The sequence below is a fragment of the Doryrhamphus excisus genome, linkage group LG15, assembly GCF_037039965.1.
Source record: "Doryrhamphus excisus strain RoL-2023G ecotype Guam linkage group LG15, RoL_Dexc_Guam_v1.1, whole genome shotgun sequence".
Classification (NCBI taxonomy): domain Eukaryota; kingdom Metazoa; phylum Chordata; class Actinopteri; order Syngnathiformes; family Syngnathidae; genus Doryrhamphus; species Doryrhamphus excisus.
This window is the reverse complement of record NC_136371.1, coordinates 6,555,591-6,578,106: the sequence shown is the minus strand read 5'-3', so window position 1 is coordinate 6,578,106 and position 22,516 is coordinate 6,555,591. Positions and strand designations below refer to the sequence as shown.

General features: G+C 41.1%; 1 protein-coding gene across 2 annotated transcripts in view; it reads right to left on the bottom strand.

Annotated features, from left to right (window-relative positions):
- Positions 1 to 800: 800 nt before the first annotated feature.
- Positions 801 to 22,516, bottom strand: part of skia (SKI proto-oncogene a) — a 65,623-nt gene continuing 43,907 nt past the window's right edge. For both annotated transcript variants that reach the window (XM_058052310.2, XM_058052311.2), the window contains exons 3-8: positions 10,738 to 10,854; positions 8,462 to 8,577; positions 7,769 to 8,073; positions 7,355 to 7,680; positions 5,854 to 6,084; positions 801 to 4,121 (exon numbers count right to left, since the gene is read on the bottom strand). In XM_058052310.2, the coding sequence (XP_057908293.2) occupies positions 3,927 to 4,121; positions 5,854 to 6,084; positions 7,355 to 7,680; positions 7,769 to 8,073; positions 8,462 to 8,577; positions 10,738 to 10,854 (1,290 nt within the window). In that variant the 3' untranslated portion in view covers positions 801 to 3,926. The remainder of the gene's footprint in view (positions 4,122 to 5,853; positions 6,085 to 7,354; positions 7,681 to 7,768; positions 8,074 to 8,461; positions 8,578 to 10,737; positions 10,855 to 22,516) is intronic.

The window sequence follows — 22,516 nt, the reverse complement described above, 5'->3', positions numbered from 1 at the left end:
GTAAACCACAAGGCAGTGGAACTCGCTGGTCTCCAGTAGTGTGGTGACATTAGTGTAAGAATTATTATGTCGTATTCTACTATTAGATGTCCTCCATTACAACATTCATTCATTCATTCATTTTCTACCACTTTTTCCTCACGAGGGTTGTGGGGGGTGCTGGAGCCTATCCCAGCTGTCTTGTTGGACAATTTGGAGTCACCAATTAACCTAGCATGTTTTTGGAATGTGGGAGGAAACCGGAGTACCCGGAGAAAACCCGCGCATGCACGGGAAGAACATGCAAACTCAGAGAAGGCCGAGGGTGGAATTGAACCCTGGTCTCCTAGCTGTGAGGTCTGTGCACTAACCACTAGACCGCCATGCTGCCCCCGTTACATTACATACATACTTATATGGAAACCGGAGTAAACACGGGGAGAACATGCAAATTCCACACAGAGATGGCCGAGCATGGAATTGAACTCGGGTTTCCTAGCTGTGAGGCCTGCGTGCTAACCACTCGGCTGCCGTCAACTCCAGTTGTTGAATCAAACATATTATGTTCCTTGCTGTCGTTAGTCAATGTGTTGATCATTGTATCATCTCAAAGTTGTGATAAACCTCAGACTTCCTCGCCGATGTAAAAGACAATTGACGATCGTAACTCATTAGATGGCAAGAACGGTAGCTAGTAAACGAAACTGCATTCATCAGCAAAGACGAATTAGCAGCAGAAACCCCTCGGTGTGCAGTATTTGCGGGCTAATTAGTATCTAAGGGGTTATCTAAATAGGCAGCCAAGAAAAGTGGGTCATGCGATCTGGACAAACAACTTTATTTCTGGTAATGCATCTATACACTGTACATTCAGTCACTGTAGTATATAAGCATAGCTATCTTCAAACATAATCTCATAAAGTCCTTTACTTTACAATATAGTCAGTGTCGTGCGAGAGGATGGAAGGGTTGAAAAAGACGAAGGGGAAACATGAGTAGGCCGAGCTTTTCATACTGCATATGTGGCGTTAAGAAATGGGAATGCTGACTTTTAACTCTTACATAAAAAATATGTTACCTTTTTATAAGTATTAGCAGCAGCAAAGGGCTAAATAGATACGTACATGTGGATGATGAATAGGGGCGGGGGGGGATCTTTATGATGTCTGCTTGCTGATACCGGACATACAATTAAAAACGTATATGAACTGGTGAAAAAAATGCAGTACAAAGACTTTACAGTAAAAAAAAAAAGAATAATGAACTTTTTTATGTGGGAAATACTCTCTTATACACTGCATGAACTGTTTTTCAAACAAAATGCAAATAGAAAATAAACAATGAAACCATACAGCTATTGTAAGAAAAGGTTTCATTTTGCAAAAAGGAAACACCATGTACATATATTATACAATATTGTCAATGGAAAAAAATATATACAGTTTTGAAATTTCTATTTAAATTGTCACACTTGGCATGTATTTGTTTATTAACTATGGACTGTTATTGCTGGTGTAGCAAAAAATCCTTTAGAAAAACAACACATTTGCTTTTTTTTTTTTTTTTTTTACCAGGAAAACCAGGAGCCGATGTCATTATCATCGCTCTTCATTTGTAGAAAACCATGCGTAAAGAAAATTACACACAGGCTAGCAACTTTTTAGAGTGTAAAAAGAAGTGTAAAAATGTACCAATTTATAGGATTGCCAAAATGGCAGATGTCAGTCATGTTGTATTAGATGCAACCTATCAGTAATAATCATTTTTTTTTATTATCCTCCACATGCACGCCTTGCGACCAAAAGTCCACAAAGTCTTTATGTAAAAACCCAAGCAAGTAGCTTTTTTTTTTTTTAAAGATCTTCTATAAAATATCTTGTACATGCAGGCTGATTTAAAATGAATAAAAAGCACAATTATTGGAGGCAATTATTCTCTGCATTGAAAAAGGAAACTGGTTGGGAATGGGATTGCAGATTATAAAAAAGAACTGGTGAGAAATGGAGGGGTTTTATTCATGGATGCATTTATTTAATAAAGTATTTGACCCCTGCCCCATACTGCTTCAACTTCTTTTTCTGGAAACCTTTTTTTTTTTTTTTTTGCCCGTGTCAGGCACTTGGGGTTGTCCAGCATTGTATTGAATAAATGTACTGTAAATATTTTTTTGTGTGTATACAGTTTGTTGCTTTTAATGACCTTTTCCTCCTTGATAAGACAAATTGCATAACACAATAAACCCCTTATATGTACAGTATATAAAAAAAACTGACAATATGAATGGCAAACTTTTTCTCAAATTTCATGCATGAAATTAATTTTCTATCCAAAAAAAAAAAAAAAAAAGAGTGAACATAACAGACAAGCAATAAAATATCTCCACGGTTAAAACATTAACAATCAAAAGGAAAAATAGCATTAACATCATGTACATTCTGATTGCATTGTACCCACTGCCATTTGTTTTTAAATAAAATCCAATTTATAAAAATTGATTGTTTGTGCAGGCTCTTTGCTTTTTTTCTTTTTTTTTAAGTTTGAGAAATCACCCCACTGACATACAGACCGGTGACAAATGAATGGAAAAAAAACAACACCAAAAACACTGTCCTGGTTTAGATGATTGATGGTAAACGCGCTGTTTCACCAACACGACCCACAAAGGTGGGCTTCGACTCTGAAGGCCACAAAACATTCCTTGACTCGTTCATTCAACTTTCCTTCTTGATTTGTCATCTGTTTGCATGTTTTGGTGAACTCATTTGATTCCTATCTGTTTTTTTTTTTTTTTTTTTGTTAATTTTTTTTGCATTCCAACAATCCCACACTACATCAGCCAGGAACAGGTAGAGCCTTGTTTTACTTTCGGTTTATTTACAATACTTTGCCTTACGTAAACATAACAATATTTCATAGAGAAAGCAACAAAATGTTAACTGGATTTATACGGTAGCATTCATGTATAAGATTATGTTTTCAAAGTAAGATAGTGGGAGTACAATATCATAAAAACAGTATTTTGTTAGGACAAAGTGCGATTCATTATTGTTAAGTCCAAAAAAAAAAAAAAATCCCAAAAAACAAAATCATATTTACATACCTTAATTTAATTAACATGAACATTTGATACTTGCCAAGGGTGCCTCAAACAGTCGAAAAGTTTGATGATTAACCGGAGAAAAATAAATGTCAGCTTTCATCAAACAAGGCCACGCTCATATGCGGAATATGAAATCTTTACAAGATTAAACACCTTTGGGTTTTGACCCAAAATACGGCCCCCGTGACCCCACCCCGTGTTCATAGGACTTAGTGTGAGCAACACCAGATGGATTATTCAAAATCAAGTGCTCACTCCCGGAAGGTGTTGTCACCGAAGCGTTTGCCCCCACAACCAGAACTCCGTCAAAAAAAAAAAAAGGTTTACATGATGAGTTTGTGAGCGTTGTTTGAAGAAAACAATCAAAAACAAGAACAAAAAAAAAAAAAAACATGGCGGCACATGTGGATAGTTTATATTGTTCATCTTCAGATGTATTTGCATGTATGTTTCGTTACATATCGCTATGTAGTCCGTGTAGCTTATGATGTTCTTCAAAAATGGAGGGACAAAGACGGAGGATTTTGCAGGAAACACCTCCCTCACTGACTGTAATACAATATGATCGTCTTTTAGCATTTATTATCTCAGACTGTCTAAAGGTCCGGCATCCTTTTTCTGATCAGAACACAGGCACAACCACATTGGGTGCAATTAGCTTTCCCTCTTGTCATCCGCTTTTCACTTCTGCAAAGCGTGCAGGTGCGAGTCCGAGTCGAAGATGACGTGCTTCCTCGTCCTTGTTGTCACTTTCCTCCATCTCAGGTTAAGAGTTTTAAATGTCATAATCGAGGGTAAGGATGAAAATGGGGGGGGGGGGGGGTGTCGGGGAGTTAGCTACTGGGGGTTACTTTTTTGACTGCACGTCCTTGTCCTTGGTTGTCGAGTCTTTGTCGCTGGCGGATTTGGGCCAAAGTTGTTGCTGTAGCTCCTTCACCACCCTCTCCAAGTGCTCCCTGGCCTCCCGCTCCTGCAGTAAATCGGCTCGGAGCTGCTCCCGGTCGGCTTCGGCATGCTGGAGCTTCAATTGGAGGTCTTCGATCTGGAAAAGCACATCACGGGGACATGGATGAAATCACACACCAGAGCAATATCTGACTCTGAGAGCAATGATCTAATTACTGACCCCGTTAACCCCCCCCCCACACACAGATTGATACACACGGACCAAATGAGACAAGACAGGACAGACAGATGAACTGAGACAAAACAGACAAAAGTAGACCGAGAAAGACAATCCAGAAGATATCTAATGGATTAAGACAGGAAACAAAATAAAAGACTAACAATTTTGGGGGCATTTCCATCCTAAAAGGTCCCAACCCAAAGCGTCCCACTTTGCCAACCCGTCCATCGACCACTCAATCTTTGGGACTTACCCGATATATCACTGATCTATCACTAAAACATCATTATATTTATGATCATGCACCTTGCAGGACAGTTTCAGGTCTTTCTTCGGACCAATGACACATTGTAGCCATCCGGCTCACATACAATCTTATTAGGAAAAACAAATGCATGATCACATCAGTTCCTGTGACCGACAACCCCACACACCGAGCCCTGAGTGTAAAAAAAACTAATTTTTTTTACTTTCCACTGTCTGAAACGATGCTTTTTAAAGACCAGCTCCCACAGCAGACGACAGCGTCTACAGGGAGGCAGGCACAGCTGGAGAGCACAACCTCCCTCTTGTTTTGTCTAATCTGCATTTCCCATGATGCCTGAGGGAAGTCGGCGTCTCTTCCTGTTTCCTTTCCAAGGGGGGGATTTGAACATACGGCTGTTCATTTTGGGTGACACCTATTTATTTTAGACTGGGGAAACGGAAATGTCTTTTTTTTTTCTTTTTCTTGTCTTGAACCAGTCATGATGTGCTATATATATCACTATATTGACACTTACTATGGTACCCATTATGTCATTGGATGGTCATATCACCTCGTACTTCGGTACATGACACAAAAAAAATGAAAATAAAAAAAACTTAAATTATATTAGGAAAGCAGGAAGTGAACAAATGTAACAAATGTAAAAGTACCAGATGGAGGGGTAGGATTTAATAAGCTAATAATAATCTGATGCATTCATTCATTCATTTATTCATTTTCTACCGCTTTTCCTCACGGAGGTCGCGGGGGTGCTGGAGCCTATCCCAGCTGTCTGGGATAGGCTAGAGGCGGGGTACACCCTGGACTGGTCGCCAGCCAATCACAGGGCACATATAGACAAACAACCATTCACACTCACATTCATATCTATGGACAATTTGGAGTCGCCAATTAACCTAGCATGTTTTTGGAATGTGGGAGGAAACCGGAGTACCCGGAGAAAACCCACGCATGCACGGGGAGAACATGCAAACTCCACATAGAAATGGCCGAGGGTGGAGTCAAACCCTGGTCCTCCTAGCTGTGCGGGCTGCGGCTAACCACTCGACATCAGCAAATTAAAAAACAAACAAACAAAAAAAAACCTTAAACTATATTAGGAAAGCAGGAAGTGAACAAATGTAACAGTTACTGATTGTAAAAGTACCAGATGGAGGGGTAGGATTTAATAAGCTTTGCTTCTTCCTACTCCTTTTGGACATGTGGAACTGTGAACTGATTATGTGATGCATTCAATTGTAATCTGATGTTCAAATGAAATAAAACCATTACCATTTTATTTCCCTTCTTCTATGCTGACCTTGGTGGGTTTGAAACATTGCAATGACTAAAAAAAAAAACATGTGGTCTCCAACTACTGGAGTTTGCATGATGACTAACCTGTGCCGAATATTTTGCACGCAGACGTCCGGCCTCGCAGCCCTTGTCGCAGACCCTTAACTGCCGGGCTTGTTCGAGCTCTCGCTTCAGACGAATCCGCGACTCGTTGGCTTCCTTCATCTTCTTCTCACTCTCGGCTCGCAGACGCTCGATTTCCTTCCTCAAATTGCGCTTGGCCTCGGTTGCTTCCCGCAGCTTCTCTTTCTTTGCGACCCGCAAGAACTCCAGCTCCTGGCAAAAAAAGACCATTTTTTTTGTTGGTATGCAAATGTTGATATTAACCAAATGTATAAAGATTGCAATATTTAAATATCTCAGCGAGAAAATGCAGCTTCTCTACTTTTTAAAGCAAATGACGTCTGCCTGCTTTTAATGCTGACACTAAGTACGCTCCGGTGTTTTCTTTACCAAATGTCGAGGGTTAGGGCAAAGTTTAGGTTAACTGGAGTGAGGTTTCCTTCCTCTGAATTGTTGTGTATGTGTTTAGTAGTAACCATAGTTTGCTCATGGGACCCTCACACGTTAGACAAATACTTGCCGCCTCCTCAGAGCACTGACTCAAAGTGAGAGTGGAATGTCGTTGCACTAGAGTAAGCTTTGGGTTTGCTCGAGATATATTTTTCTGCTGCACACACACAAACACACACACACACACACACAAACACACACACACACACAGAGGCTCCTTCAACTGCATTTTCTTGTTCCCCGTCCAAGACCAAATATAAAAATGGAAGTCTGGCCTTTCCTTTTACAGCAACATCCGTTCTCATTGTTGTCTCTTGCCAACTCATGCTAAGCTTTGCAGGCAGTGGTGATGATTTGTAATCCAATTCTGTATTCTGATACTCAACATGTGTGACCTTTTACAACTTGTTTTACTACAAAAATAGACAGATTTTAATTTCAGTCACTCAGTAGTAGATATTATTTACATTAATATATTAGTGATGCTGCTAGCTTGGCAACAGTGGCGACATTCATTTATTCATTTTCTACTGCTTATCCTCACAAGGGTCGCAGGGGGTGCTGGAGCCTATCCCAGCTGTCTTCGGGCGAGAGGCGGGGTACACCCTGGACTGGTCGCCAGCCAATCACAGGGCACACATAGACAAACAACCATTCACACTCACATTCATACCTATGGACAATTTGGAGTTGGCAATTAACCTAGCATGTTTTTGGAATGTGGGAGGAAACCAGAGTACCCGGAGAAAGACGGCGAGGCCCTTGAGAGATGGCCGAGGGTGGAATTGAACTCGGGTCTCCTTGCTGTGAGGCCACTAGTGGTCCAGTGGTGTGGTGACATTAGTGTCACAATTATTACGTATTATTCTACTATTAGATGTCCTCCATTACAACATATTAGGTGCAAAATTAGTTAATTAATTCCAAAGTCCCTGACTGCCATGCCCCCCCCCCAAAAAAGTAATTACTATTAATTATTATTATTGATTGTTTATGTATTAATTGATTTGGATAGATATGCATAGCACGCTACCTGCTGGAGGCTGCGCTTGGCCTGCAGAGCAGATCCCAACTTCTCCTCCTGCTTCACCCTCATCTTTACAATCTCATGCAGGAACTTCTCCTTGGACTCTTTGGAATCCAGTCCGTTGTCCAGCGCTTGCCTCAAGCTCTCCAGCTCTGACTCCAGCCCCAGTTCTGGAGGGGTCACAGGGGCTGAGATGGGAGCAGCTGCAGGGGTGGTGGCCTCAGCAGGGACACCAGCGCAGGTAGGCCCGAGGGCACCTGGTGAACTCAGGTCCTTGGCTGAGCTGGAGGAGGTGAACGATGGTGACGACAGCGAGGATAAAGACGAAGTGACTGTTGGGAGGAACGAGAGACACAAGAGGGTGTGTAGTCACGTCGTATATATTCTATGTATGCTGCTGGGATCAAGTTCTTAGCTTACACTCATCGCGGCTCTCGACTTCAATCTCCACCTCGGAGTCTTTGTCATCTTGAGGTGGTGGGTGCTTGCTGCCAGTGGAGGTCAAAGGGCTAGCGTCTTCAGCTGCTGAAGTTTGGAGATCCCCTGTGGCTCTTCTCTTGCGAGGTCTCAAACTGGCATTGGCGCCCTCCCCTGGGGGCTCTCCTGTGCTCGGGTGTGATGTGCTGGGGACTGACGGGGACATTGGATGCACCTTTCCCAGGGGTAGTGGTGTGAGGGCGACATTAGGGGCCACGGCATTCTCCAGGCTCTTGTAGTTGTAGAAGCTAAAGTGACACCACAACAACCAGATTATTTAGTTCAGGGTCTTTCCAATTTAAGGGGCTGTATGCAAGTTGCCCCACTAGTAAACAATATTGTTGACATATTGCTTTGTCAACAGTTTATACCAAAAATATCATTGCCCACTTCATCTTAATATTGAGAATCCGGGATAGATCTACAGAGATGTTACAGACAGTATTGGCAGCACCATGCAAAGTGGGTACTGGCAGTACGAGTGCCAAATGTCTATTTATGTGGACGTGTGGGATGTTGTGGTACAGTCAGACCATGCTGGGAGTTCAGAAGATCCAGCAGAAGCCAATATTTTTCACAGTAAATATGTCAATTCTGAGAATATCAAGAGTCTTTTTTTTATGTTTATTGACTCACTTGTCTCTGAGCAGAGCCAGGGGGTGACTGGACGGTTCCTTGTCACCAGCAGAGATGTGTGGGGACCACGGTCTAAAAGCTGATGGCCTCTGTCTCGGCTGAATGCAATTGAGCCCCTGGGGGAGGAAAAAAATGGACTTCATGAATGTTGTGGATGAGAAATTAACTGGAGAATGAGGTGTGCTTCCAGATGGGTTATGTGAACAAAAAAATTAAAAACATTAGCAACCAACGCAAAGAGTTACGTAATGCACTCGAACGCCTCATGTGAACTGCAACTACGCAGTGCAGGGAGAAGGAACAGTGCAGAAGAAGGGAGACCGAGCAGGAAGTTGTTCATTATTATTACTTGTGTCTCAAGTTTATTTTTTCCAGCTTATATTAGGAAGCACTTTGGGCGTGCGACCAATCACAGCAGAGTAAGCATGCCCATGGGTGGAATACATTAAAACAGACCGTTTTGGCAGGAAGCACAAATCAAAGAAAATACAGCTGGAATAGGTGCAGATTCTAGAAGATCTAGAAGGTTTTCTGTATGGGTTATTGTGTGTAGATGCTCTATAGGAGACCACAACTCAATACAAAGGGTCGAAAAATGACGTATGTCCTCTTTAATGTTAAATTGGCACATTTATGGACATAATAAGAAACTAAATGAAACAAACTCAAATGTTTTATTGTGTTGTTATTGTGATTTATGTTTTATAATTCTTTATTAATTGTTGTATTTGCAAGGGACCTAAAAGATGTTGAACTACAGAGAAGAAGCTCTCATAACAGTGCAGAAGAAGGGAGACCGAACAGGAAGTTGTTCATTATTTGTGTGTGATATATAAACAAATTTTGTTTCTCAAGTTAATTTTTTCCCAGCTTATACTTAGGAAGCACTTTGGGCGTGCGACCAATCACAGCAGAGTAAGCATGCCCATGGGTGGGAATACATTAAAACAGACCGTTTTGGCAGGAAGCAAGAATCAAAAAAATTACAGCTGGAATAGGTGCATATTCTAGAAGATCTAGAAGGTTTTCTGTGTGGGTTATTGTGTGTAGCTGCTCTATAGGAGACCACAACTCAATACAAACGATCGAAAAATGACATATGTAGGTCCTCTTTAATGTTAAATTGGCACATTTATGGACATAATAAGAAACTAAATGAAACAAACTAAAATGTTTTATTGTGTTGTTATTGTGATTTATGTTTTATAATTGTTTATTAATTGTTGTATTTGCAAGGGACCTAAAAGATGTTGAACTACAGAGAAGAAGCTCTCATAACAGTGCAGAAGAAGGGAGACAGAGCAGGAAGTTGCTTATTATTTGTGTGTGATATATAAACAAATTTTGTGTCTTATGTTTTATTTGTTCCAGCTTATATTTAGGAAGCACTTTGGGTGTGCGACCAATCACAGCGGAGTAAGCATGCCCATGGGTGGAATACATTAAAACAGACAGGAAGCACGAATCAAAGAAAATACAGCTGGAATAGGTGCAGATTCTAGAAGATCTAGAAGGTTTTTTGTGTGGGTTATTGTGTGTAGCTGCTCTATAGGAGACCATAACTCAATACAAGGGGTCGAAAAAGGGTCGAAATGTTAAATTGGCACATTTACGGACATAATAAGAAACTAAATGAAACAAACTAAAATGTTTTATTGTGTTGTTATTGTGATTTATGTTTTATAATTGTTTATTAATTGTTGTATTTGCAAGGGACCTAAAAGATGTTGAACTACAGAGAAGAAGCTCTCATTACAGTGCAGAAAGAGAATGCGGAATGCAGGAAAAAGGCAAATTGCAGACGAGAAGACATTCTTTTGGGCATTATGATCACTTATTAACAGAAAAGTGAAGATCCAAGAGGCTCCAGAAATTACTCAAGAATTCCTCCCGACTTGCTCCAACATGCGGTGGAAATGTTTACCTATTTAAGGGAATGAGACACGCTTTGATACACGCCGCCCGCATAGTGTGGGCAAAGATGTTCATCTTCTGTTCACAACTACTGGTATTTTCCCTAAAAGCTGGGTGTAATTATATGTCAAATATAAATAGATTGTTGGTCATTTCCACAGTACAATTACTGTATTGAACAAGAGTTTGATGCAAGCGATAAATGACGTTTTCTAGAACCTGAAAGGTGGCCAGTACTTAACTCCCCTAAGACAGTGTAAAGAAGGGTTAAGAGATTATCACTATTTAAATATTAGTGTTATAAATGCTTGAGGGTGCAGTCGTTATAAGTTACAACATGTACTCTTTTCATGTGAACTAACCTTATTGGAGTTGGAAAGCGACTGCAGCCAGTCATGCTGCTTCTCCTTGTCAGCCAGCGGCGATTGTAATGGGACGTCTTCATGTTTGGGCTTTTTGATTGGAAGAGGATCTGAAACCTTGAAACAAAGAACATTGATTGAGTATGATACAAATCATGTAGTCTTTAAAGTATATAATATTGACATGAATTCTTGAAATAATGATCAGGACTTCCATCCATGTTCTTTTCTGACATCATGTAAAGGCCCACCAGGTTCCCCACTTGGCATCCAATCAAGATCTGTTGTACTAAAAAGGTCAATGAACTGCAAAGGTACTATATATTGTGCCAGAAAAACCAACCACTTTGCATGTGTGTACAAGGATGGCCGATAGAGGAGTGCCAGAGGAGGCTACTGATAACTGGAAGTGGCAGTGTGTTTAAATTTGGAAGTGGTATTGACTTTGTGTGTGTGTGTGTGTGTGTGTGTGTGTGTGTGTGTTGCTTAAAAGTCACCTACAGATACACATAGTCCAGACGATGTGTCACACTGTTGTCACACAACCCAATCAGGCGAGGCATGTTTGCAGTGACTGGAGCCATGTGTGTGTCTGTCACACACAGACACACCCACGCAAGAAGACAAGTATGGTTTTGTGTTGTTTTTTTTTTATTCTGTTAGGCTGGCTTTGTTGCACTTATCCAAGGACGGGGATGTCACTAGCTGCCACAGCAACACACACATTTAAAATTAAAAAAATGCACAAATACTGAACGGCCATGAACCCCTTTTTGTGTGATTTATGTATTTAGTTTTAGTTCATTAGCCTCAGTCCTGAGTCCTGTTGGTTGTTGTATGTCCTACATATCAGGCTAAAGTGCTAAAGGCGAGTGCCTCCAGATCAGCCTAGAATGTGGCCAACCACACTCATGCACATTAGGCTGCAGTCTGGGCCATGTCTCTGTGCCACGTGCCCATCCTTGTCTCGTGGATTGTGGGTTGCCAGTGGTGCTGCAGCAGGAGGGGGTGACCAGTTGGCAGCAGAACACATGGGGCTTAGTTGAGGGGGTGTGCCTTTGTGGGGGGGCTAGCATGTTTAGACTACCTTTGAGGCACTTCCAGTTGGAATTTTTTCCATTTTCAAAATCTTCATGAAGGTAACAATCAAGGAACCTTTAGGGTGGTTCCCAAAGACTCTGTATGTGATTCTTTCAACGCTGGGCCCATGAGTATATAAGGTACAGTTTGGATTAGGTGTTGCGAGGAAGTAGAGAGGTACTCATATGTGTGTGTGTGTGTGTGTGTGTGAAAGCATGTGTCCGTGCACTTAGCAGCCCGACCCTTTTATGATTCGGTGTGGATTACAGAGCAAAGACAGGATGTCACACTTCTCAGATAAGGGTTCCCGATTAGCTGAGCGTGTGTTAGACATTCCTATTCTGCACCGTCTGCCGAGTTTCAACACCTCATACTGACAACATGACACCTGACTATATATACATGCATGTGTATCCTCTTTTCATTAAAAGTTTGAATTTATCGCAGTGCCTAAAAGTGTATCGTTAAGTCTCAAGTAACTCTCACATCTTGAGTGTCGATTTAAAATCTCAAGTAAAGACATGCAAGTCCAAGTCAAGTCTGAAGTCATAGGCTTCAACTTTGAGTCATTACAAGTCATAAGCACTGTTTTAGTGTCTCTCAAAGAAAATGCAATTTTACCACTGTCACAACCTACACGAGGGGTGCTCATTATGTCGATCGTAAACATAATTTTGTAGATGTCATATGACATCAGTCGGCTGACATTAAGCTCCCCTATTGATTCGCAGCGTTTCAAGCTAAAAGACTGTGACTTTCATCTGTATTATTCTGATAGACAGACAGTAGATCTTTAGGAACTTGGTCGTTTTAAAGTTTTATAAATATATATATAATAAGACCAATGTGACAAGACGTGGTCACAGAAAGAGTGCCGACATAAGGTTTGTTTGTCCTTAAAAGTGATTGGACGCCATTGGTTACATTCAATGAGGCAGCTTCAAAGGGGAAACATGTTGTCTTGCTGGAATTTACATAATAACGATCAAGGTTAGTTGAATACTTTGAATGGGGACACATTTTACTCAACACATTCACTGTAAATCACAAGCATTTTTCAAGTCAAGCCGGTTTCAAAGTCATTAAACTTCTGACAAGAGTCTGAAATTCTGTCCCTTTGGGGGGTCAAGACAGAAACAGAATTGTGAACCACTGCTATTTATGAAATGCTACCACACACACACACACACACACACTCACACACACATACATATATATATATACACATTACAGCTCTTATCGCCTGCAGTGTACAAAGCCTCAAGCACACGTATGTGGACAAAACCTAAAGCGGTAACCATGCCTTAGCTGCCAGTGGGGCCCGCGCGGTGTCTCCTGTGTGTGCACGTGTCTGGGCAAGTATGTCTGTTAGTATGTCTCTGTGTGTGTGTGAGACAGGATGGGTGGGGTGATAACAGACTTCTCGGTTAGAAGACTGTCTGCCTGTTCCGAAACCCTCACAGTTTCAGAGCACTTCCTTTGTCTGCAAACCACTGTTTGACTAAAGATGGCCTACTCAGATAATGTCGGTACTAAGTCATAAGGGCAAGTTATGTCTTAAATACTATTCTGGAACAGTGACCACTTTTGCAAAACACTGTTATAAAAAAAATTCCCCCCCTTATTGTCCTTTTAGAATATATGAATGGTAATTTATTATCAGTCACATATGCATTAGTTATGTTTTTCTACTTGCAGACAAATGCTTTATCTTCTATTCATGTTCCACTTGATCAGAGTCCCTTCGGTTTATCAGAAACAAACTTGTAGTAAAGGTTACATCCGTTCAACTCTCCTGGAAAGACGCCAAAAAGGCCTGCAAGGAGCTTCCTGTTTTCTGGAAGGATTTCTGAAAACTTGATCTTGGGGAATAAGCCCGCGGCTGAGGTGAAACTTGCCTTAGGAAAACTTTTTGAGTGAGGACTTTGCGGACAGTCCAAAGTGTCATGTTAGAAGAATGACATCAAATCCTACAGGCTTTAACAATTTCTCTTCACATTTTTGCTTTTAATGAGGTAATGCATAATCTATTTCTTGACATAATCTGTCATCTGTCGTCCCACAACTCGTTTCATAGTTTTCATGGTCTGCCATCACCCCCCCCACCCCCCACCCAGTTGTATTTCCTGTGTCATAGATTACAGGCTGTCCTTTACAAACAAACAAGATTCCTTGCTGCCAACAACGTAACACCATCTTAAAAAAACCTACATATATTTTCTATTTTTGTGCCTTTAGAAACAATCTGCGGTTGCTGGTTCTGTTATCTGGGTTACAAAAATAAATGATCTTAAGAAAGCTGTTAACAGTGACACTAAAAGCCAGTTTAAAATGTAGTCCAACTATGCAGACCATGGATATTCTAGAAAATGCCACTGACCACAGTTCGCCATTTCCTTCAACAGGAAACAAATCTTGCTTTGACCACATAATATGACTTAAGACTGCCAGACTGTAAGAGACAAACAGTCTTTTCTGGTATGGTGCTAAACTGGTTGCTGAGCTCAACTTCCCCCCATTTCTAGGCTAAAATGAAAAGGGCCAAAATACCTGTTTTCTTTGCTCTTTCTTAACCCAGAAGGGCAAATGGAGCCGCACCCTGCCTGTGACCTGACATTGGCCTCTGCTTGACTGAGGCGGGATTGAGGGGGGCCCCATAGTGCTGAAATGGGAGGCGCCCTCTGTGTAGATAAAGGGAGCGCTCAACTCACCTCTTGCAGCCTGGACCACATACCTGTGCATTGATAAACACATACAACATGTAGTTCCGGAGCAAGTCAATGAGGTTTGCTAGGGACCACAAGGTCAAACAAAAACACAAACACTGTATGCAACTTTCAGGTTTCCTGTTGAGGACCGACCAGTTGTGCTAAAGCTGCAATAGAGAGAGATTTTTTTTGGAGTGTGCCCTTGAGAACAGTGCCTCTGTATTTAATAAAGTATACAGCAGAAACAGTGTGTAGTCCGCATAAGCTGCAATGTGAAGGATCATTTATTCATTTTCTACTGCGTATTCTCACGAGGGTCGCGTGCATGCTGGAGCCTATCCCAGCTGTCTTCTGTCATATAGTATAACCCATCATTTTTCCCATTATTAGGGAAACACATCCTACATTCTCTGTTGCTTGAAAGAAACCCACAACAAACAGAAATATGTCATTATTGTGACAAACCAACCGAGAATCCTTCCCATACCTCGGTGTCTTTTCCTGGTGGGACATTATAAACCTAGAAACAGAATGTCCATCTCTTTCGTGTTTAAACATGTGTTTTTTTTTTCCCCCACATCCTTTGTTCCCAGTACATTTTTACAGCAGTGGGTCTGCTGTTTTTCAGCAGCCTCTACTTCCAGGAAGAGTCCAGAGAGGATAGCAGACAAAACAGAAGAGAAACCAGAGTCGCTGCCACAAGCTGGGCTAAAGGGTAAAAGATTGGTGATAAAAATAAGATGTCGGATCGAGAGTACTGACTGTATGTTCCAAAATCCTTGGTAACAGTTTTCACTGTCCGATCTAATAAACACACAAGCACAAGCATCAGTGAAGCAAATGAGAGGACAAGCTAAATAGGTCCCCTGATCCCAAAAGGAAGGGAAGTTCAAATCTCTCCGCCGCATTAGTGAAAACAGAAAAGAGAAAAAGGGAAGTAAAGAGGTCACAAGGGGTGGAAAAAAAAGACAAAGTAAAGAGTGGAAAGGAAGCGAGTCTCGGTAGTGTGTACAAGTCACACAGAAAAACAGCTCTTTTTCGAAAATTCTGCTTACTGTACAAAGATTTCCAAGAAAGTGGTTACATCATTACATGTCTACTTATCTAACATGTTCTTTCTTAAAACCATAATTGCTTGCAAAATGCTCAGAGTTTCCACTCATGAAGAATCATTCCATATTCCTCTCTTAAATGGGAAAATGTGGAAATTTCATATCATAAGGCATAATGTAATGTCATAAAAGAGTGAGCAGCCATAGAACCACAGGCTTGTAAAAAAAAAACGTATGACACACAAGAGAAGGGACGGGAAGAGATTGGGAGGTTTGGAAAGACTGCAGGGTCTCCATTTCCTCTCGCCAAATTTGCTTTGGCAACTGTTTCCGTGGGAATGGTGAGAGACTGGCTGTCCTCAGACGGATCCGCCTACCAAGGAGAGGGAACGCTCAAAGACGAAAAATAAAGACAGAGAGAAGCAGGGGTTAGAGAGTAAGTAAATACAGCTGGACTTTTCCAGCCCTTTAACTCAAGTGACAGGATGTGGTTCCATACACTTTTTGGCTTTACTGTCTTACAGAGTGATCACAAGCGCCAATGTGGGAAATTAGTATCTTCAACAAGAGAAAAACAAGTTCTAAAGATGAATTTAGTGTATTTTATATTTTATATTATATATTTATTTATATTATATTATGTTTTTTGTCTGCAACTAATGATTATTTTAATAATAATTAATCAGTTAATTAGGTTTTAAATTAATCCATGAGTCAGATTTATTTTTTTTAATCCGCCTCCTAGCAGCAATCTCTTTTAAAAATGCATGAATGAACTTTTTCCTTCTACAAAATCATAGCAAAGACGGTGAGGAAGAAGAATTTCCAAAAAAGTATAAACAATGAACAAAATAGATTAATTGTGTAATCAATTAATCATCAAATCGATAATTGTTGCACCTCTGATGCATGTGTGTCAAACCTCACACAAAGATATGACTAATATCCTATATATATAATATTTTTTGTGTAATTTTTCCTGATCATCGCAGTATCAATATGAGCACTTTTTAATTCCGGTTAACCGACAGCTCGCGATAAACTCATGAATGAAGAGATGATGAGTTCCATTGTTTACAGCCCTTATAAAAGTTGTAGAAGGTTGTGGAGGAAGCATGTGGTGAGGAATATAAGCTGCCCTCATTTAAAGGAGGCCAGATGTGAATTACGGTTAACAAGGGAAGGAATGTGTCTGTGTATGTGCAATATGGGGAAATGTGGGACACGGGGCATAATTCTGCTCGACGTGTAACGTGCCCTAAGGTGGAGGTTGCTACTGAAAGGGTTAAGTCGCATGGCTGAGCAAATACACAAATCAAATAGCAGTGGGGAATGTGTGTGGGTATGAACGCTACTGCTGGGAGAGGACATGCATGCACATGCAAAGCGGCAGTTTGATTTCCAATTATGACTTAAGGGGTACAAGATGCAACACCCGCACAAACTCGGTTCGGACAAGTCTTCACGTGTGAAAAAAACATAGCGTACTGAGAAAAAACACAGATGCACACACTTTGGGTTTTTATTCTAAAATATGCACTCATGTATGGTACACACAAATATTCTGTCCCTTGGAGTACACCACACATGGAGTGAAATTGAATTTTGAATGCACCTAATTTCACTAACCTTATCTAATACGTTTATGTAGTTTTAGTGGAACAGTATATGTGTGGAAAATGTCCTAAACTGGAACAGACCAATAGCGGGTAATAACGGTTTGCCTTTCTGTGAGCGCATAGTGTGTCCTTCCACTGGCAACTCGCCTTGCATGAATCTTCCTGTCAGAGTAGAGGATGAAGGGGATTTAAGCAAGGGTGGGGGGCTTGCAGTTAAATCCCTTCTCATCTTACAGGCATCATGATGCATGCCCGAGCCTTCTCCGTAGCGCTTTCCACTAACAGGGACCCGAGACACACCACCAATTACAGCTTTAACCTCTCTTGCACTTTCCTTCTTAACGCCACCGACACCTGTACTTGGAGTCTTTCCCCATTAATGATCCCTGTTGTAGTTTTAAAACTACTGCAACACAAGTCTATAACCATCTCTGTGATTGACTGGTGTTTAATCCAGGGTTTTCCCAGACTCTTGCACAAAGTCAGTCCACCTATGACCCTGAATAAGCAGAATACCCGATGTGGAGTCCAGTATATGTTTCAGTACGCACCTACAACTCCAATAAAATAGTATACTAAAGGGTGTGTGTATGGCAATTCACAGATGGCATGCTCTGCCATAACTCCCGTGAATGAATAAACAAACCTAAGACTTTAACACTTGAGACAGATAATGGAAGGTGATGATGTTTCTAGTACAGGGGGCCCAAGTGTGATCAGCTTTAAGGTGTGTCTGATCAAACTGTTGGGGCAGGATGTAGTTAGAGGGATTGACACCAGAGAAGGTCCAGCACTAGAGAAGAAATAGTAAAGTCCCCTCTTTACTGTCCCCTCAAGCCTTTTGATGAAAGTCACATAGAATAGTGTAATCTCGTGGCCTTTTGCTTTTAAACATCAAGCTATAATAATGTGATTGCAAAGTCAACGTTCTGACCGCATGAACCCAGATCACTTCTAAAAACAAGTTTGAGACAGATGGTCACCAGTGCCGCAAACACAACTTTATCGCAACATTTTGTTGTACATGTTTAAAACATTGTGTAGCTGTCCTCTTCACTCTTGCGGGTGTCTAAATTATAGTCCAGGATCAGATCATCTTCTGAAAATATTTCAATAAAACAACCTCAAAACAACATCCCTTCCTTCCAAAAAAAACAGTCTTAGATGGATGTAAGAATGTGCAATGACCAACCACTTGGTGTACACAAAACAAGCAGTCTTCCAAAGGCCAGAGATCAGATGGCTAGAGGTTGCAGTCTCTTTCCTTCCTGTCTGTGTGGAATAGGATTAGTTCTGTCTGTCAGCTGTTTCAGACACCACGGCTAGCCACTCTCCTGACTGGGCTTCTCGTATGACAGACCCTGCCACTCAGCTCTGGCGACTTTGTAGGACAAACCACTGAGCACACTGGGCCCTCACAAATAGACAGTGACTCCCTATATGCTGCATAGAAAGGTGGTTGTGTGTCCACTGATGGTTGTGTTTGTTGTACGTGGGTATTAAGTGGGCCAAGCATAGCTGCACTAATGCATTTGTAGACATGGCTGGTCAATACAAGAGCCATCATTTAACATATGGAGAAAATACTTTAGGCATTAGATGCACTTTGAGTATTCGAGAACAAAAAATATATCGCTAAAAAGATATTGCAGATATGTTGTAGAAATACTCAATAGCTTTAGAATGGTCCTCCGGAAATTGAATATTGTCTGTCATACAGTCAAACGCTCAAATTAAATTCAGATATTATATCATATAGCCTACATTTCAATCAAACAACATTCACTGTATTTGTTTTTCCGCACTTTCTGGGCGGAAAAGTAAGAATGCCATCGTGGTTAGTGGTGGCCTTGTCGTTAAAGATGGCAGCTTAAAAGTAGTTATGCTTTCCATTGCCCCTCACACCTACATCAGACTACATTTGCTAGACTTTCACAAGAGTTACTGCCAGCCTCTGACAATGAGCTATTCATAGAACAGTACTTGTGCCACCAATGTAGACCTGAGTGGCATCGGGATAAACATTTCTTTCAAACTTGTGGGCCGAAGGAAAGATTTGCTATGTAGTTCTCGAAGAGATTCAACTTCAATCAAATCTTACTTGTTTTCACTGAAAAAGAGATGAAGTAATGTGACGAATGCCAACTATTTGTAATTCAGTGCCTGTCAAAAGATAAAAGTTCATGAAAAAGGCACATTCCTACGATGCTTTGCAAGTACAGCAATCAAACAACAAATGAGCCTATAATTTGCCAGCGATTTCATGACACACCGACTGTCCAGGAAGAATCTCACAACATTGGAGAAGTCTCTTGATTGACTGGACTAAGGCGACAGAGAATGTCTGTCTCTACATGCGCAATGTGTGCTGAAGTCCCATCCCAATGTCTGCAGGGCGCTGTCTGCTGGCTTTCTCTGGGAGATGAGGCATAATGGTCTGGGTTGTTAGTGAGCACTCCAGTTGCACTGTGATGAGAATGTTTTCGACAGCTTTTAGACACTTGGCACTAATGATGTTCTGCATGCCCTGTGGCCAGCCGGGAGTTTTTTTTTTCTTCTTCTTATACATCCAATCAGAGTGCTGAACAGTTACCACCAGTCATGCAAACTATGCTGAGCTCAGACAAATTTGGTAAATCTGTTAAAATAATTGTTCCAAATCAAAATATTTGCACAATTTCCATCTTGGTCAAATCATGTTTTTCTGTGTTTCCATCATTGCAGAATAATATATAGAAAAACAAAAAACTACAAATGAACTAACAAATACCTTATCATGTAGGGGGGCTAGTCAGTAAAACATTTAATATCTGCAATGCCACAGCATGATAGGTGAAACCCTAGTTAGAGTGGAGCGGACAGGGGGGAACGAATCAATGAGCACCAGAAATTCCCAGAGGCCCAGTGAAGAGGAGGGGAGGGTTATAGTAAATCAATTGTCGGCCAATTCATTTCCATTGATAGCATCAGAATAATGGCATTGTGTAATAAAATGGTAATCACGGCCTTTAACTGCAGGCATTGGAGGGTCGTTTGGCAGTCTGTGCTGGAGGGGAAATGGCAGTGGCCCACATTCTTTGCTTGTGCAACGCTCAACATGTGCGCACTTATTTCTGTGCGTGCGCCGACAGTATGTGCGCGATAGAATGTGTCATTTGTTTTTGTTGTGGCTGGATAAGTGTGTGTGTGTATGTGTGTGGCTCACTGTGTCCAAGTGTGCATGAGAACAACACACGTGCCGCACAGCCTCTTGATTTAATCCCAGAGATATGCAATACAACATCAGCGGCAGATGGCTCAGTGCGCAGATTAAAATCTCAGCAGCTATCCCCATGCCAAAACAGACAAACTTTAAGTAAGAGGAGCTTAGACAATTACTGCACATTTGCATGCAAAAGTTAGAAAGAAGGAACTAGAAATTTAAGAAACACTTTTGATTGCATCCAAAATCAGTGGAAGAGATATTAAAGCCAATAATGGGCTGTGTGTCAAACCTTGTGACTCGGCATTAATTAATTTTATGGGTTTTTTTTCATGCAAAAAGGCACTCATTCAATCATAGTGAGAGCAAAAGGATAGGACGACACCAACAAGCTTCCTGCTTCCAGTTTTAACTCCATACCTCCACCCATAAATCACACTCAACTGATGTGCCAACCTCTATATAGCAAATCACCTTGGCAAATATTTAAATTAAGAAGTTATTGGGGAAACCCAATTTGGCAATTATCAACTGTGGGATATTCAAACATGCAAGTTTGTGGGTCGATTTGTGATATTCCATTATACAGTATATTAGCTGGAATTATGATGTTAAGACGCTATTGTTGACAAAACAGTTGATGCGTTACACAATTAGGGAGAAAAGAAAAATGGGCATGGTAGATGTAAATTAAAAAATGTAGTCCTACTAAAGTCATCATAAGGGCAGGCTGGGCGGGGTGAAGTTGGGGTCGTGTTGTTTTTTTTACTCCTTCAAGAGGGGACAGTGGTGTCTGTCCCGTGAGTTCACACAGAGGTGACCAAGCAGACCCATGCCGTAAACAAGTCTGAAGTTTATAGCCACTATTTGGATTTGTTTTTCTGTTTTCCATTCTGGCGACTAACGGCTCGTCAAGTGTGTGTGTGTGTTGTGGAAGGGAGGGGTAGCAAAAGGGACAAGAAATACAGGGACACCGTAAAACACAAAGGGAAGTTTGTCTCACAGGGAGGTCAACTGACCACTAAAATCGAGGGTCATCCAGGGTGCAGCGTTTAGATTGTAGTCTGTTGGTCAGTATGGCTGCCATTTTATTTTTTAGTTCTTCCTCTGGCTGTCAGTCGATTTTAATTCTGCTGTACAGCATTTTACAGTGTGTCATTTACTGTTAGTATACGCCTAGAATTAAAAAAAAAAAAACAAAAGTGAAGGAACAACTCAAAATAAGGAATGGAAAAATTCAACAAATGTATGTGTGTTTATGTTTGGAATTGGTAGAAGCCTGTGCAGCTTCCATCTTAAACAAAAAGTATTGGTTTTATAGTGAATGTGTTTTGTCCAAAATGGGCCTGTCGCACTACACCCACTGAAGTTTGGATACTTTAAATAGTGTTTAATTAAAAGTACATGAAAACAATGTTCTGCCAATTTTGCAATGTATAGAAATTATTTACTGCATGTCGCACATGGAACGAGGGAATTTCATACACCTATATAATGCCAAGATTAATTTTGGTACTGTTAATTCGTATCACAGCTAAAATGAGTTGCATGCTGGAGTGACACAGCCTGTTTTTTCATTTATTTTTCCGTTTACTTGCTGATGATGCTCGATAAATGAAAAGCCGCTTGAATGATGAACACATGGTTGACCCTGGAAACAACTCACTGTACCGTCCTTCAGCCCTTGTTGACACCACAAACCGTGTTCTGATGTCAGTGGGCCAGCGTCCAGCTTCCGTCTACGGTAACTGGAATGCCGGATTGACTGCCGTCTCATCAATCAAGGATTGTCTGGCGGCATGTGTCAACTGCCATGCCTTCCTCAGACACCACATGCCCTCATACAGATACACACACCTGCCTTTGTGACCGGCAGACGGCTCGGAAGTCACACTAGATTAGCTTTAAAACCTCCTGGGATGCCTCGAGCCTGGAAATACTACATGACTGACCGTCTGACTGACAACCTCGAACCAAAGAACCATATAATCATTTAACCTTTAATATGTTAGAGAGCACAGCTGGTTCTGATAAGGCAAAAATTGATACATACCACATAGTACTTACTCTATATACAGTACATTTCTATTTATTTTATTTTTCACATAAGCCAGAAGC